Source organism: Cebus imitator, unplaced genomic scaffold (genome assembly GCF_001604975.1).
Source record: "Cebus imitator isolate Cc_AM_T3 unplaced genomic scaffold, Cebus_imitator-1.0 Scaffold461, whole genome shotgun sequence".
NCBI lineage: Eukaryota > Metazoa > Chordata > Mammalia > Primates > Cebidae > Cebus > Cebus imitator.
The window spans coordinates 795377-811293 of record NW_016107776.1 but is presented as its reverse complement, the minus strand read 5'-3'; the positions used below and the strand labels follow the sequence as shown (position 1 = coordinate 811293).

At 55.4% G+C, this 15917-nt stretch overlaps 2 protein-coding genes across 2 annotated transcripts in view; one reads left to right on the top strand and one right to left on the bottom strand.

Annotated features, from left to right (window-relative positions):
• The window catches only part of CDC45 (cell division cycle 45), a 42038-nt gene extending 33382 nt beyond the window's left edge, over positions 1 to 8656 (top strand). The window contains exons 14-19 of the mRNA XM_017512076.2: positions 3126 to 3264; positions 3342 to 3425; positions 4794 to 4912; positions 5084 to 5160; positions 7008 to 7073; positions 8525 to 8656. Coding sequence (XP_017367565.1) covers positions 3126 to 3264; positions 3342 to 3425; positions 4794 to 4912; positions 5084 to 5160; positions 7008 to 7072 — 484 coding nt within the window. The 3' untranslated portion in view covers position 7073; positions 8525 to 8656. The remainder of the gene's footprint in view (positions 1 to 3125; positions 3265 to 3341; positions 3426 to 4793; positions 4913 to 5083; positions 5161 to 7007; positions 7074 to 8524) is intronic.
• A 2553-nt stretch (positions 8657 to 11209) lies between these two features.
• On the bottom strand, positions 11210 to 15629 carry CLDN5 (claudin 5). Its single transcript, XM_017512075.2, has 3 exons — positions 14609 to 15629; positions 14373 to 14378; positions 11210 to 12718 (listed from the first exon to the last, which is right to left on the bottom strand). The coding sequence occupies exon 3, from the start codon at positions 12435 to 12437 to the stop codon at positions 11781 to 11783; it is 657 nt and encodes a 218-aa protein (XP_017367564.1). The 5' UTR covers positions 12438 to 12718; positions 14373 to 14378; positions 14609 to 15629; the 3' UTR covers positions 11210 to 11780.
• Between the last annotated feature and the right edge of the window lie 288 nt (positions 15630 to 15917).

Genomic DNA, 15917 nt, shown 5'->3' with positions numbered 1-15917 from the left:
TTCAGGCAATTCTCCTGCCTCAGCCTCCTGAGTAGCTGGGATTACAGGCACGCACCACCATGCCCAACTAATTTTTTGTAGTTTTAGTAGAGACGGGGTTTCACCATGTTGACCAGGACGGTCTCGATCTCTTGACCTCGTGATCCACCCGCCTCAGCCTCCCAAAGTGCTGGGATTACAGGCTTGAGCCACCGCGCCCGGCTTCATATTATTTTTTCTACTAAGACTTTATGGTTTTAGTCCTTACATTAGACATGATTCAGTAGAGGGTTTTTTTGTTTTTGTTTTTGTTTTTTGAGACAGAATCTTGCTCTATCACTCAAGCTGGAGTGAAGTGGCTCGATTTCCACTTACTTCAACCTCCGCCTCCCAAGTTCAAGCAATTCTCCTGCCTAAGCCTCCTAAGTAGCTGGGACTACAGGCGCACACCACCACGCCTGGCTAATTTTTATGTTTTTTGTACAGATAGGTTGGCCAGGCTGGACCCCTTACTCTTTACTGCAGTCTCCTTATACTTTACCAAGGCCCCTTGCTCTTTACCAGGATTCCTTGCTGTTTAACAGGACTCCTTGCTCATAACCAGGACTCCTTGTACTCTAGGGAGGCCCCTTACACTTTCCCTTGGCCCACTGCACTCACCTCTCTTGCATAGGGCAAAGCTCCTCTCAGTTTGGGCCACTGCTCTCCAGTTGCCCAGAGTTTTAATTCTTCTTAGGTCTCACTACATCTCAACTTTCTCCTGTGCTGATGTAGATAGTATACCTGTTTTGTGGCTGTTCATGGTCTCTTTTCACCTGCTTACATTTTGGGGTTTGAAGCATTCCCTTCTCTTCATTTATTGCAAATGTGAGTCCTAAGTTTTTGATTCTGGAATCTAGTTGCTCCGCTTTTATCTAGAAATTTGGGGAAATCCAAAAACTGTCCTATCACTGTTGCTGCCATCATTCCAGCTTTGTTGGGTAGGCTTTAGAGATCGTCTACCAACTTCCTCCTATGACAAAGGAGCATTAATCCCACTCTTGTCCTCCTTCCCTCCTGTTGGTACAGTTATGCCACTATTTTTAACTTCTTCTTTTATCACCAGTGTCTCGTCTGAGACCCTACTTTGTAAGAAAAGGATATTTAAAATGGTCTTAGTCCATTTTATGTTGCTACAAAGGAATACCTGATGCTGGGTAATATAAGGAGAAAAGGTTTATTTGGCTCACAATTCTGATGGCTGGAACACTCAAGATTGGGTATCTGCATGTGGTGAGGGCCTCAGGCTGCTTCCACTCATGGCAGAAGGGGAGCCAGTGTGTGCAGAGGTCATGTGGTGATGAAGGAAGGAAGAGAGAGGTGGCAGGTACTAGGCTCTTTTTAACAACCAGCTGTCACAGGAACTAATAGAGTAAGAACTCACTTATACCCCTAATCTCAGGGAGGGCATTCATCTATTCCTGAGGGATCTGCCCCTATGTCCCCACTTCCCCTCAGGCTCCACGTCTAAGACCTGGATCAGATTCCAACATGAGGTTTGGAGGGACAAATATCCAAGCCATGGAATCATCCTGACTTTGTTCTTTAGCTCTCCCTGCACTCTCTGAAATCTGTGCTTTTACGTTTTCAAGACTGATAACAATCTTGGGTAAGATAAAATGATGTAAATTGTCTTATCTTCTGCTATAGGTTAATTTTAAAAGATGAAGGTCAACACATAGTTTTACTTTATTGTGCTAGTAAACTATTCCAGAGACAATCATATGTAGTAATAGATTACTTTCTGGCACAGCTCTTTGTTTTTCCTGGTGTTTTTAATTGCCTCCTTTATCATATGCATTTTGTTCTCCCCTAGACTCCTTCCACCTATTATTCTCTGAGCCCCTTTTTAACTGGAGAGTCTGGAGTTCTGTCTTCCCACCACAACCTGGCCCTGCAACTGTCTAGGCCTGCTTTCCACTGTGCTCATGGATGTCCAAATCTTGGCTGTGCCGCTTAGTTAGGTCCACTGTTTCTTGGGATCTTCATCTTTGTTTCATGTGCTCTCTCATTAAATTAGAGCACAGTTCTCAAGTAACATTCAAAGAAAGAGTGCATGTGAGATAAACTTTCTCAGTTCTTATATATCTGACGATATCTTTATTTTACTATTTCTTTACTAGTCCCCCAACAGACAACATCTGTGTTTTTTAATTCTAGCTTTCCAGGCTTCCTGGAATGATGCTCTGTCTTATATTTCTGCCTTACATTTTCCATGACTTTGTCTTGTTATCTAAGTTGAAGAAGCTTTTCTTGACTTATCATCTGGACTTTCAGTAGATGTTTTATCTTTTGCAGTTGTTTTAATTTCCATCAACATTTCCTTATCTTTGACTGTTCCTTTTTCATAGCGTCCTATTCTTGGTTTAGGAATGTAATCGTTGTGCAAATCTTTCTGAGGATACTTACTAGAGTTCATTTTAGTTTTCTTTTGGTCTCCAAATTATCTGTTTCCTCCAGGGTTATTTTTTCAGGCCATAAGCATTTCTCAAATGGCCTGATATCTTTCATATTCAAGAAGGGGTCTGTGGACCCTTCTTGGTTGAGCCATGGGTATCTGGGCACAGCTCGCTGGTCATAAAACATTGATTCACCTTAGTAGGCAGGAGCCAACTGTGACACTTGGGGACTCCCCACTGTAGGACCAAGGGGCTTTGCTTGAGGACCCTACTTATCCACAGAGGGTACATTTCATGTATTCAGAGGGGAGCCCTCCCTTTTTGGGGAGAAGAGTAAAAATTTATCCATTGGGTTTGAGGGGATACCTTGTCCAACCTCTAGGCTTTGCCCAAGCCTCCCCTGTGTCAGAGCCCTCCTGGTCCCTTCCTGGGTCATCCTGTGTGGGATCTTGCCTCTGTTGGCTTTCAGTCTCCTATCTTCTGATACTTGCACCCACCGACACACCTCTGTTTTGCATTGCTGTGGACTTATACATTTTAAATAATTCTTTCCTTTCATGTGAAAGAGAACTCAGGAGGGAGAGAAGATAAATCCTTATCCCCAAACCTCTTCTTGAACTGGGAACCAAGCAATCTATTTGTGACTTTGGTATTTTACCAAGAGTTCCTGACAAGCACCACCAAAGCCGTGTGTCTTCCCTGTTACAGGAGTAACCTGGACAAGCTGTACTATGGCCTGGAACTCGCCAAGAAGCAGCTGCGAGCCACCCAGCAAACCATTGCCAGCTGCCTTTGCACCAACCTCGTCATCTCCCAGGGGCCTTTCCTATACTGCTCACTCATGGAGGTCAGGCTTCCCACAGACCACAGGTGCCAGGCCACAAAACTGGTGGCCGCCTCTGACTGACCATCTCCCCTCCATAGGGCACTCCGGATGTCATGCTGTTCTCTAGGCCAGTGTCCCTGAGCCTGCTCAGCAAACACCTGCTCAAGTCCTTTGTGTGTTCGGTAAGGGGCCAGGTGGGCACTGTGGGTATGGGAGGGCAGGTGCTTGGAGAACACCCTGGACTGGGAGTTAGACGCTGGCCTTGGGGTGCCTGTGGCTGTTCACCAGGCTCTAGGCACATCCATTACTTTTCTGAGCTGTCTTCCTCAGTTAACCCCTAAGAACCTTCTAGTTCTCAAGTTCTGGCTGTCCAAGTCACTCAGACGAGTAGGGAGGGGCCCTTGCAGAGTGAACAGGGCTGGGGCTTGTGTCCTGTTGTCTCAGGTCAGGGAAAGCGGGATGGTTGCAGCACAGACTGGCTTCCCAGCAACAGCTTTTCCACTAGGCTGATTTCCTGTGCCTGGCTTTGTCTTCTCTGTGGCCTAACCCCTCTTTGCATTGGCCTGGAACACACTCCTAACTTGGCTGGCTTTAGGACAGCGGTCCTCACCCAGCTGACATGGGGCTTCTCCCAGATGTGACATTTCAATAATTGAAGTCCTCCTCTGCTTTAAGATTGAGAGTTTATGCTGAGGGCTATTTCAAACAAAATGTGCTAACAGGAAGTTGAACTTCTTTTGCTGCTGAACTAACCAATAAAATGATGACAGATGATATGTGTTCTGTCAATCAGGTAATGTCAAAGATGAACTAGGGACAGAGCATGGGCCTTGAAGTCCTCTAGGCTGGGTTCAAAGATCACCCTCCTCATTTGCCAGTTGTGTGACATGAGGTAGATGATCTGGCCTTAGCTTCAGTTTCCTCATCTGTGAAATGGGTGAACACATACCCACTTTAAAGGATCCATTTATTTATCAGACATGTGTTGAACATCCACCACCTGCCCGGCCCTCTTGTTGTGGAGTGACTGCCCATCCTGGTGCACATCCTGGGACACCCCTCAGTCCTAGACACACCAGGAATGCTGGTCACCTGGACTATAGGGTGTGGGTGCTACAGGCACAGCAGAGAAGGAGACCTTGAACCTCTACCCTGAGGAGCATGCTGGCGAGGGGGGACAAGGAGTGGTGGCTGCGGTTAAGATGAGGGCACATGCCAGGGGATGGAGCAGGACGAGGTAGGGTGGGCTGGGGCCTCCTAGAGAAGGTGGCAGCTGCCACAGGACCTGAAGGAGGTAAGGGAAAGGACAGCAGGGCAGGCTCCCTGCAACGAACAGCCAAGGAGCAGTGGGGCTGGGCTGGTGCACAAGGAGGCTCAGGGATACAGCATCATGGCCTGGGAGTGGTTGGGTGGGGACCAAGGCGTCTCCTCTGGTCGCAGTCCCTGGAGGCTTTGGGGAGTGCAGTGACAGGGCGCTATCGGGCTCTGGACTCTGAGTGGTGAACTGGAGCCCTCCACACCTTGACAGAGGGTGCTCTCCGACTCCACAGACAAAGAACCGGCGCTGCAAGCTGCTGCCCCTGGTGATGGCTGCCCCCCTGAGCATGGAGCATGGCACAGTGACCGTGATGGGCATCCCCCCAGAGACTGACAGCTCGGACAGGAAGAAGTGAGCAGCCTCCACTCATCCTGGGACTGGAGGGTTGGGGGTGTTGGGGGTGTCAGCTCATTAGCCCTGCTAAGTAGAGTGGTATTTGCCTCTAGTGTCTGTCCTGGGGCCAGGGTTGGGAAGGATTCATTGTAGGTGGCCTGGCCCCCGACATATCTTGTGTGTCCACAGCTTTTTTGGGCGGGCGTTTGAGAAGGCAGCAGAAAGCACCAGCTCCCGGATGCTGCACAACCATTTTGACCTCTCAGGTGAGAGCATCCTGCCACTCTGCCACGCTTCCCCACCTGAACCTTCAAGGCCGCTGCAGACCCTGGAACCAGGCAGATTGGCATGACTGGAGGAGTCTGGCCAGCAGCCCTCTTGACCTTCCAGATCCAGCCCTGGGCCAGGCTGCTCCTGGTGGCTCAGGGAGCTCTGGTTAGCCTCAGGCCCATTGGAGAGGGAAACAGTGTTTCCCGGGGGAGTGACAGGTCTGGCTCTGGCCTTATAGCCAGCACTAAAGATCACTTTCCTGGCAAGCCTAGGGGACTGGGCCCCAGGCCTCACCTGTCAAGGTTGGGTTATTTCTGTTTCGTTGGGTAACGGAACAGCAGGTCCTGTGATGACCCAGGACATTGCCCTGTGCTGCGCCAGCCACCTCTACACAGGCCAGAGGTGTGTGTCGTTAATAGGTGCTACCTGTAAGTCGGCTGGGACAGTGGCCCCACATATGTGTCAGATGAGCCCAGAGTGGATGGGCCTGCCCACCCGTTGCTTCCCCAGACACCAGCACAGAATTTGGTTCACGTTTGGCTATGTTTGCCTTATTCTTGTTGACAGGTTTTAAAGTAAAACAGACTAACTGATACTTCACTCTGGGTTAGTTTGTTAAAGTTGCCATAACAAAGTACCACAGACAGGGTGGCTTCAACCACACGTCTCCTCCCAGTCCTAGAGCCGAGAAGGCCCAAGTCAAGGTAGGGCAGAGCTGGCTTCTCCTGAGGCCTCTCTTCTTGGTTCACATAGATGGTCACCTTCTTGCTGTGTCCTCACGTGGTCTTCCCTCTGCACACCTCCCTGGTGTCTGTGTCCAAACCGCTTCATCTTCCAAGGACACCAGATTGGATTAGAGCCCACTCTAACAACCCCATATGAACTTAATTACCACAGCCACATTCTAAGGTCCTGTGGGTTAGGGCTTCAACAAAGGAATTTGGGGAAGACCATTCAGCCCGTAACAACCTCAGTACTTCCTGTACCTTTGAGAAGGAAATTTTCTTGCCTCACCACCATGGATTCCTTAACGATGATAGACACTGTCATGGGAGACCCAGCCTTTGTTCAAGTGGCCTCAGCCATCTCAGAGTTGCCTTCCTTGAGCCAGACCCAGCCATGACTGTGGCACTGTGTGGCACTGGTTTACCCTGCACAGCAGACCCTGCTAACTGTTCTGTGTCTGTGATGGGGAGACCTGGAGGATGGCCACGGGCCTGCAGAGTATCTGGCCTTCAGTATACAGGGAGGATTTGGGCTGGGAGCTGCCTGGTTCTCCTAAGAGTGGAGAGCCGGGGTAGACAGCCAGAGTGGGCCATGGCCAGTGCCCACCTGCATGGGCTGGGCCTGGGGTTCTCGGGGCTGTGGCTGGTGGCATAGATGGCTCCCAGGGCCAGGCCATCCCCATCCTGGGGCCTGGTTTTGCTTTGCGGTAAGGGTCTGTGTGCTCGGCTGAGCTTGAGGGCCTTGCGAGATATGGGCAGTATGCACTGTGGTGGCCTTCCACAACCCACTCGGGACAGGGGTCCATGCCAGGCAGGGTGGGCAGGCCCATCTCTGTCCAGGTCTACAGGGCCCCTCCATGTGTCCCCTCTGTTGGCTTCCCAGGGCAGGGTTCTCCCTGCAGGCCCCAGCCCTGATCTCTCTAGCAGAGCAAACAGCAGTTCTGAAGATGAAGTACAGTGAGACAGAGACATACAACCACTGAGTGCAGATTCCTCCACGCACTTTGGAATGTGGTGGAGGCCTGCTCCAGAGTGGAAGGCAGGCTGGGGGAGTTCTGTGCCCTGTCTTGTGTTCCCACTCCTCCCTTCTCACAACTGTTTTTCTTTCATTACTTCAGTAATTGAGCTGAAAGCTGAGGATCGGAGCAAGTTCCTGGATGCACTTGTTTCCCTCCTGTCCTAGGGTGAGTGGGGGGTTCTGCAGGGATGGAAGCCGCGGCCCTGCTCCTCAGAGCCCGACCATGATGCCCTGCTCTGTCCCTCAACAGAGGCTTTTACTTGGGTTTCAGACCAGAGCAGCTTCTTGAGAAGATTGGGGCCAACACATTTTTCCCAAGTATATCTGTCCCTAGGCTGCCAGCAGGGCCACAATGGGGCATTTTGAGGCAGCTAATTTCATTAAGTCCCTGCGAACCCTTCAGAAAGAGCTGGTATTCACCTTCTGCTGACTGCACTCTGGGGCTGGGCATTGCGTGTGACACATATCACACGAAGACTCCCTGGTGCTGCCCTCAGAGCCCGCCTGGAGCCTCCTGTCAGCCTTTGGGTCAGGCCTTGGGCAAGATCCCGCAGAGCAGGCATCTGAGTTTTTGTATGCTTGGCTTATGAGAAAGCAAAGTGTTGGCAGCCGCTCCGCTGGAAATTCCAGAGCGCCGGTTCTGCTGGGACCTTCACCAGCACACAGCTGTCCTGAGGGCCCCCTTGGGAGTCACTGGCAGGCCGCTGACCCGGGACACCTCCCACTGCCCCTTGTACTACCTGTTTCTTAAGGGTTCCTGGGAAATAGGTCTGCCCTGTGTCTTTGTGACCATCTCTCAACCCAGGGTCCCCACAGGGAATGCCACATCCAGCCCTGCATCTTCCCGAGCCCTAGCCTGGAAGCTGCAGCTGTGGCAGATGGGCCCTGCCACGGCTCTGTTGCAGGAGGTCCCTCAGGCCAGGCCTGGGGTCCTCCCCACTCTCCATCCATCCATTTGTCTGGAGGCAAGCACCTGTTCTCCTGTTGGGGCTGGAGTGAGGGGTTCTGCTGGGAACAGCATAGGGGCCTCAGGGATCCCACAGCCCCTCTCAGGGTGGCCTGGGCTACACGGGGCCCATGTTGGGGGAGGGGCTCTGGGTCAGACCCTCGGGATTTTGGGCAAGTTCTGTAGGCTCATCAGCAGTGACCTTGGGCCAGCCACCTGATCAGGCTTGGCCTGTCTCCAGCAGCGGAGTGGGCACTGGCAGCAGACCTCTCCCCTGCAGCCTGCTTGGTGATGACATTAAGCTGTTGTGTGTCCTGCCACTGAGGCAGGGGTACAGGTGGCCTGGGCCAGGAGGGCTGAGCAGCAGTGCTGAGGAATGGAGGGAGAGACCCCATGGGAGGGAGCCAGGGGTCCAGCTGAGCAGCTGGGTGGGGTCCATGAGGTGAGAAGGTGCCCAGGCCAGCAGGCAGGAGCTCTGATGTAGGACAGCTCAGCCCAGGCAAGGGGTGCTGTGAGGACAGTAGGGGCCTCTCAGTCTGGGGTGGCCTTGCCCTCAGGAGTAGTCCCAGCTACTCAGAAGCACTGCTCAGAGGGAAGACCTGGGCAATTTGTTTAATTAGGTAACACATCAACATTGTTTGAAACTTGTTTTTTCTTGTTTTCTTTTCTAGAATTTGATTTCTTCAGGAATAACCTTCTTATTTATATACCTGGTTTCATTTAGATTGTAAGTTACGGACGTGATTTAAGATGCAGAGGCCATTTTTTATTAAATAAAATGCTTATTTTAGGCTCCATTCCCATCGTGATTCTGGTCTCGAGGCCAGTGCTTGGGTGTGCCCTGAGACTTTTGTGGTTCCAGGGATCCCTGGTCCTGGGCCCCAGGTGCCCTCAGCACCTGGCAGGAAATTAGCATGGGTATTGGCCCCAAGGACAAGATCTCCTCACTCTGTGCTCCAGGGCCTCCATGTGGCAGTGGGCAGAGATCAGGACCCCTCAGCACCCCGCCTCCTGAGAGCACCTGAACTGGCCACTGCCCAGTGATGCCAGCCAGTACCTGGCTTTGTTCACCTACCACTTTCTCCTGTCCACCTGGCCTCAGCCACATAGCAAGTCTACTCTCTCAGCCATTCCTCCACCCGTGGTTCCCCCCACCCCTACCTCGTGTCACTGTCCAGCACTCATTCAGGTGCCCCACCCTGCAGGCACACAGTGGGCACACAGCACCACAGAGGAGGATAACAAGGGGAAGGCCTCAAGCTGGGAAGGCCCAGCTGGCTAGGGGTGCATGGATGGAGACACTGTGCCCCCTAAGGCCTCTGGTCACAGGAAGTCCCACCTGGACAGGACCTTAGTGACCTCCATGGCCTTCAGAGCAGTGAGGGCTTCCCATTCAGGGGAGTCATGAAATTAGCTCGTCCCACCCCATGCAGACATTCCCCAGAACATCACTGAGTGTTGGGGGTGGGAAAGGAATGAGGTTTCTGCCCTTCCTGGTGGGGAGAACTATTCATTGACTGGGGCCATCTCACCCTGTCACCTGGGGACACAGGTGCTGAAGCAGCAGGCAGGCTGGGGAGGTCACCTGTGTGAGGCATGAGGCCACTGGGCCAGCAGCTGTGCTGGGTAGGGTCTTTGAGGGCAAGAGTGATTTGGTTAGGTTTTAAGTCAGTGGTGAAAAGCTCAGAGTGGCCTGGAAAATTGCACACAGGTGGGTGGGTCTGGTCTTGGTGCAGGTCTTGGCAAAAGGCAGTGGGCACAAAAGGGTCAGAGTTGGACTGGAGGCCAGGCCCCTCCCCTCGCCTCTGATGGTTTTCACAGTTCCCAGGGCCTTTGAGCTGCCTATACAGGCCATTTGGGAAAGCTCAGAGGCTGTGCAGCCGCCTTTCTTTGCTCTTACTTTCTTAGAAAAGGGCTTGCATAGGAGGCAGCCCTCCTGGGCAGCCTTGGGCTTCAGCTTCTGACCAAACGCACCAGACCCAGTACTACCAGCCCCACTGACCAGGTGCAATAATGTAGAGTTTCCGTTTCTGCCCATGGCCACAGCCCTGGGATCACACACTGCCAAGCTTGGGGACTATTTTTGGTCCCTGCTATACAGGCCCAGGTGGGGCACACATCAGGCCTGCTGAGGACCTCTGCACCATGGTGCCCCTCTCCCTGTAGCTCATCCCACCCGCTGGTTCCACGGTAGCTCCCAGGAAACTGCCACACATTCCAGCGGCTGTCCTAATCACCTCTGAGCCCACATTCTTGGGGTTCTCCCACTGCCCCATGATGGTAGCCTGGCCAGACCTGGGAGACTCCCTGCTACTAGGTGTGACCTGGTCATTTCTGGGCAGGCCCTCCAAGGCCAGGTTGGGGAAGATGCCAAGTCTTCCTGCCGGCTGGGCTTAGAGCTCCTTCCTGTAGCATGCCCCTTCATCAGCTGTTCTCTTCCGCTTCTAGCTTTATGTCAAAAGTTAAAAATGTATTAATTCAAAGTGCCTAGAACAAGGCTAAAAACACTGAGCTCTCAATGGCTATGCTAGATGGCTCTGGACACCCCACCCACACCCCAAGGTGCCCGGCAGGGGCTAGCACTGACTCCCAGGCCATGCAGCCCCCGGAGGAAGAAGGTTACCTAGGGTGCCCCCAGCAGGGGCTAGCACAGGTGCTAGTGGTCAGCACCAGTCTGAGTAGGCTGCCAGACCACTAGAGTGGGCACAGGCTCTGTAGGGAGCTATGCTGGGACTGGTAGAGGAGTCAGGACGAGGGGCTGAAGCCAAGGAGTGCACTCCAGGCAACCAGCTGCCAGCACTTCCTCCCATGGCAACGCCACTGTTGTCCGGCACATCCTGCATTCATCTCTGTTCCTGCCCCACCCATCATTGGAAAGGGCCTGGTCAGGGGTTCTACAGACCTGTGACCACTTGATGGGACCTGGGACTAGGCAAGCCCTGAGAGCTCAGTGGAAAACCTCACCCTGTGCTGAATGGGGCTCGGCCCTTTCTGGGAGAAGCCAGCAGCCTAGCTGCTCATCCCTAGCACTTCTCCCATCACAGGACCTCCACTCACCATCCTGTGTTGAGGGCGCTTCACCCTGCATTTTCTGCCACTGCTGCCACTCCTGTCCCATCCCAGGCCCCCTGACGCAGCAGCGGCTCTTCTGACTGCAGATCCCACCTTTCTGGGCTGTAGTAAGTGGTGGCTGTGTCTCCTACCTGGTGGGAAGGTGGCAGGGAGGATGGAAATAAGGGCCCCAGCCACCAGCCCTGGGAGGAGGTCACGAGAGTCCCTGGGAGGGCGGGGCTAGTGGGTGATGAATGGGGCTGCTCGACATGGAAGATGGCTGGACAGAGAACAAGACACAGGTAGGAGAGAGTTCAAATCATTTACTAAGCAGATTCTTAGCCTTCCCACTCCCACCCGCTCTCAAGCTCCGGTGCCCACAAGCCTTGCCTGGGGAGATGCTGGAGTCAGACCGGGTGGTCCCGGCCAAGTCACTGGTCCCTGGCCTCAGGCCCCGTCAATGGGGTAAAGACCAGCTGTACAAATCTCTCTGGTGGGGGCCCTGGGCTCTCCATCCGCCCTTCCGAAGTCAGCAGGAGTCTCTAGGAAGTAAGGCAGCAGCCAAGACCCCCAGCGTCTTCGGGGGAAAGTGACATCCTCAGTCTGACACCAGCTCTGCCTATGGAAACAGCGCCGCAAACAGAAAAGGAAACTGTCCAAGTCCACCTGTTCAAGGTAGGGCCCGGCTGGTGGCAGGAGAGGGCCGGCTGCGGGCGCAGGCAGGCCAGGAATCGCGTCTGGGTGCAGAGCCGGACGTTCCGCGGAGCTTGCGCGAGGTGCGACCCAGCAGAAGCCGTGGTCCCTGCGGGGCTCCCCAGGCTCATCCAGTGCATCGCAGGCGTGGCTGGCAGGAGGGCCCCGCCATGCCTAGTGCCCTCAGACGTAATTCTTCTTGTCGTAATCGCCGGTAGCCGTGGGCCGCCGCGGCGCTGAATACTTCACGGGAAAGCTGAAGTCAGGACGGCCGGTGCAGACCCAGGCGCCGCAACACAAGAGGCCGCCTCCTAGCATGAGCAGCGCAGTGGCTGCCCAGCCGATGTACAACGCTGCACCCAGCTCGTACTTCTGCGACACGGGCACAGTCGGGTCGTAGAATTCGCGGACGACAATGTTGGCGAACCAGCAGAGCGGCACGAGCGCCAGCAGCCCACAGAGCAGGTAGAGCACGCCGCCCGTGAGCGCCACACGCGCCTTGGCCGGGCCTGGGGCCACGCAAGTGGTGCACTGCGCGCCCGCCAGGGCCACGAAGAGCGCAACGAACGCCAGCAGCACGGCGCCCACGGTGAGTGCCCGCGCCGCCTGCACCTCAGTGCTCAGAGCTAGCACCGAGTCGTACACCTTGCACTGCATGTGCCCAGTGCTCTGCACCACGCACGACATCCACAGCCCCTTCCAGGTGGTCTGCGCCGTCACGATGTTGTGGTCCAGGAAGGCGGTCACCTGCCACATGGGCAGCCCGCATGCCAGGATCAGACCCCCCCAGCCCACCAAGCATAGCACCAGGCCCAGGATCTCCAAAGCTGCCGACCCCATGGCTAGAGGCGAGACGCGCGCCCGACGGCCCCCAGAATCCCCAGTGGCACGGGAGCCCTGGGCGGGCCCTGGTGCCTTTACGCCCGCGCTCCCGGCTCCCGGCCCCAGCCCGTTTGCCCCGCGGGTCAGTCGCACCTCCTCGGTCTGCCGGCTCTGGCCGGGAGGTACCCTCTTTGAAGGTTCGGGGGCGGATTCTGTCCCCTGGGCCCGGCCCCCCGGCCCGAAGCACCCAATCCATGTGCAGGCCGTCGTCCGGCAGCCAATCACAGAGCCCCTGGCAGCTGAAGTTAGGGAAACAACGGCGTTTGGGGGTAGCTGAGGGCGAGGACAGCTCCCCGCCTGGCCACCGCCCCCAGCTCCACCCCACCCCTCCGTGTTGTCCTAGTCGCGGCCAAGCGCATTCTGTGGCGCGCTTCTTGGGCCGCCTCCCTGCGTGTCCCGGCCCCGTCACTTCAGAAGGCACTTGACCCCCAGTCCGCACCACCGCGTTCACCCCCACATCCCCGACTGAGCCCGATGGTCTCTTCCACCGGGGCCCGCTCCGCTCGCTGACCAAGGTTTGCAGGAGCCCCCCCCCACCCCATCACTGCTAAAGAGGCCTGTGTAGGGGGCTCTCCAGAAAGCCCGCGCCAGAGTCCAAGCCCCACCCAGGCCCTTTCCAGCACTCTCACTCTCCAGCCCCACTCTGAGTCCCGGCACTGTCTCTCCCACCCCATGGCAAACAGACGCCAGGCAGTCATGTGGAAGTCAGGCCCAGAGCCTCAGCCTCGCCCCCCACACCACTCACTGCCTCTCTGGAGCCTGAGACTCTGGCACAAAGTGGTGGCAATAGGGAATTTCCCCTGCCTGGGGACCCCCCACTCTCCCAAGCCGCAGGGGCTTCCCAGACCTCTCAGTCTTCACTGGGGCTGCTCCTCTTCCTGCAGTATTGCCCGCACCCCATCCTTGGGGGCCCCGTTCAGGTGACACCACTTCAGGAAGTCCCAGTGACCCAGCACACTGGGTGTGCACCCAGGGGCAGTGGTGGCCCCAGGCCTAGCAGCCTGCTCTGGCCTTCAGACAGGAGAGACAAAGGGACACAGAGGGGCTGTGCCCTGCCCTCCCACCAGTGGCGATGGTGTCCCTGGCACCCCAGCCCCCAGGCCAGCCTCCGGAAGCCAACTTGGAGTTTCCTGGCCAGGAGGAAGAGCCCCCATCCTTGCTGGAGGAGGGAGGCGCGGGATTTCCGGGCATTCTTCTGCACAATGGCCCAGCCATTTCTCGAAAGGTCCACTGGGGTGGACACTCTGGGCCCCCTGAGGCTCAGGTGGGGGGCACCAGGCTCCAAAACCCACAGCCCCATGGGGGTACCAGCTCCTTTCTGGCAGTTCCCTCCCCAATCTCTGTCGGCTCCTTTGTTTCCAGTAAAGTTTGGACTCCAGGCCCTGGACTGAGGACATTGGGTGCCCAGTTCTTTTATCTGGTCCTTGCTCAGTTCCATTGAACAGGACCCCCATAGAAAAAGTATGGCACTGAGGCTGGTCACAGATGTGGGGGCTTTGATGACTCTCTCCCTCCTAGGGCCAGGCTCCCTTCTTCCTCTTCAGGTGGTTCTGAGACAGTAGATGAGATAAGGCCAGCGCCAGGGCCTGGCTCGCCCAGAGTGGCGAGGCTCTGAAGGCAAGTGTGCCCGGCTCTGGGGCTGGAGGGAAATCCTACCCTCTTTGCTCAGCCCCACGTGGCCTCTCCCTACCAGATATGGCTCCGAGAACCACTGCCTTCTCCCAGCTATCACTTCAGTCGCTGCTGTCCTCCTGCTGCAGAGCCATGGGCCACGCCCCTTCCTCTGCAACCTTCTCCTCTGTCCACTCCAGGGGCCCAGCTGACCCACCCGCCCTCTCACTCTTACTACCCACTCCCAGCCCTTCCATGCCACCATCTTCCTGGGATGACTGCCTTGGCCTCCATCAGGGACCTGCCCTTGCCCAGCTAGGCCACCCTGGCAGGCCCCTCTCCTGGACCTCACCCTACCTAAGACCCATGGCTCACACTGCCTATGGACCATGAGCCAACTCCCAGAACAGCCCAGATTTATGTGTACTTGCATGCACAAGGACTGGGCAGTCCAGCGACCAGGCTTGGCATGGCCCTGAGCACACACTCTACTCCAGCAGACTCACCTGCCTGTGAGCCTCTCCTGCCTGCAGTGTGGGTCTGTCAGGTTGGGTCCTGCTAATCTTCTAAGTTGTGTTGCTGAGGTCACTTCCAGGAACACCTTGCTGCACCATCCCCCAGCATTGCTTTTAGAGGCTTGAGCTTGACCTGTCCATTTGCTTGTTGACTTTCCTGCCCAGTATCTAGGAATAACCTCCACAGGGTGGCTGTCTTCTTGTGTCCGTCCCACCCAGGTGGCTGCCTGTCGCCCTCTAGCCAGCTTGGGGCTGCAGCCAGCCCAAGGCTCTCCCTCCTCACCTGGCTGCCTGTTTTTCTTTTCTCCCAGCTGGCACCCTAGAGTGGCCCCGGCAAGCTCATGTTTCTTTGGCAGCAGCCTCGCAGCATCTGAGAGACGTGGGAGAAGAGTCTCGGGCTTCACCTTTCACAGTCTGATTTCCACCCCGACCTCACTGTGTTGGTGGAGGCCCCAGGCTGCAATGGAACCAGTTCCAATGCAGAAATGCTCTAAGAGGGCTGCAGGGGCTGACACTACCCTGCACAAACCCACCTCAGATGGAGCCTGGCCTCTGAGTAACCCAGACCAGACTCAGGAGCGGCGTGAGCATGCACCTACCCTTCCTGCCACTCATGGAGGGTCTGCCCACCTGCTGTGTGACAGGCACTGTCTCTAGGCAGAGTATACAGCACAGGAAACTCCTGTCCAGAGGAGCTGACAGGAACCCATCAACCAAGAACTCGGCAGGAAAGAGTGCTGAAGGCCTCTCTGAAGAGGTGACATTTCACACGGATCCAGGGAAGAAGTTCTGGGCAGAGCAGAAGCAATAGCCAAGTGCAAAATTCCAGAGGCGGGAAGGGGCTCAGCATCCAAGGGGCAGAAAGGCCTTGTGTCCAGAGTGTCACAGTGGTCCAGGGCCTGCAGGTAGAGGTCTGAGGTGTCCTGGTTGGGCAGGGACACAAATCCCTGATCTCTGGCGAAGGGCCTTTGGGGCAGAGTGCTGGCCAAGGCCACCTGCTCACCCCCAGCCATTGTTCTGCTTTCCCAGGGGAAGTATGGCAGGATCTCATTAATTGTGTGTGAGAAAAGCCTGAGTCTGCAGAAAAGCCAAGTTTATCTTGAGCAGCTGCTGGCTGACCCTGCCCCAGGGTAATCCGGTGACCTTCCAAGGATAAGCTAAGTTTAGGCTCCAGATTCCTGGGACTGGGGTTTGGGAAACTCCTAGTTAACAGATTTGATTTCAGGGGACATGAAGAACGTTTCTTCTTTCGGTTTTGAAACAGTTAAGGATGTTTCCTTCCATTTCCGCAGATCTTAGCACAGAGTGTGGC

Coding starts and splice junctions, on each gene's coding strand:
- CLDN5 (XM_017512075.2), bottom strand. CDS start 12,437: ATGGGGTCGGCAGCTTTGGAGATCCTGGGCCTGGTGCTATGCTTGGTG.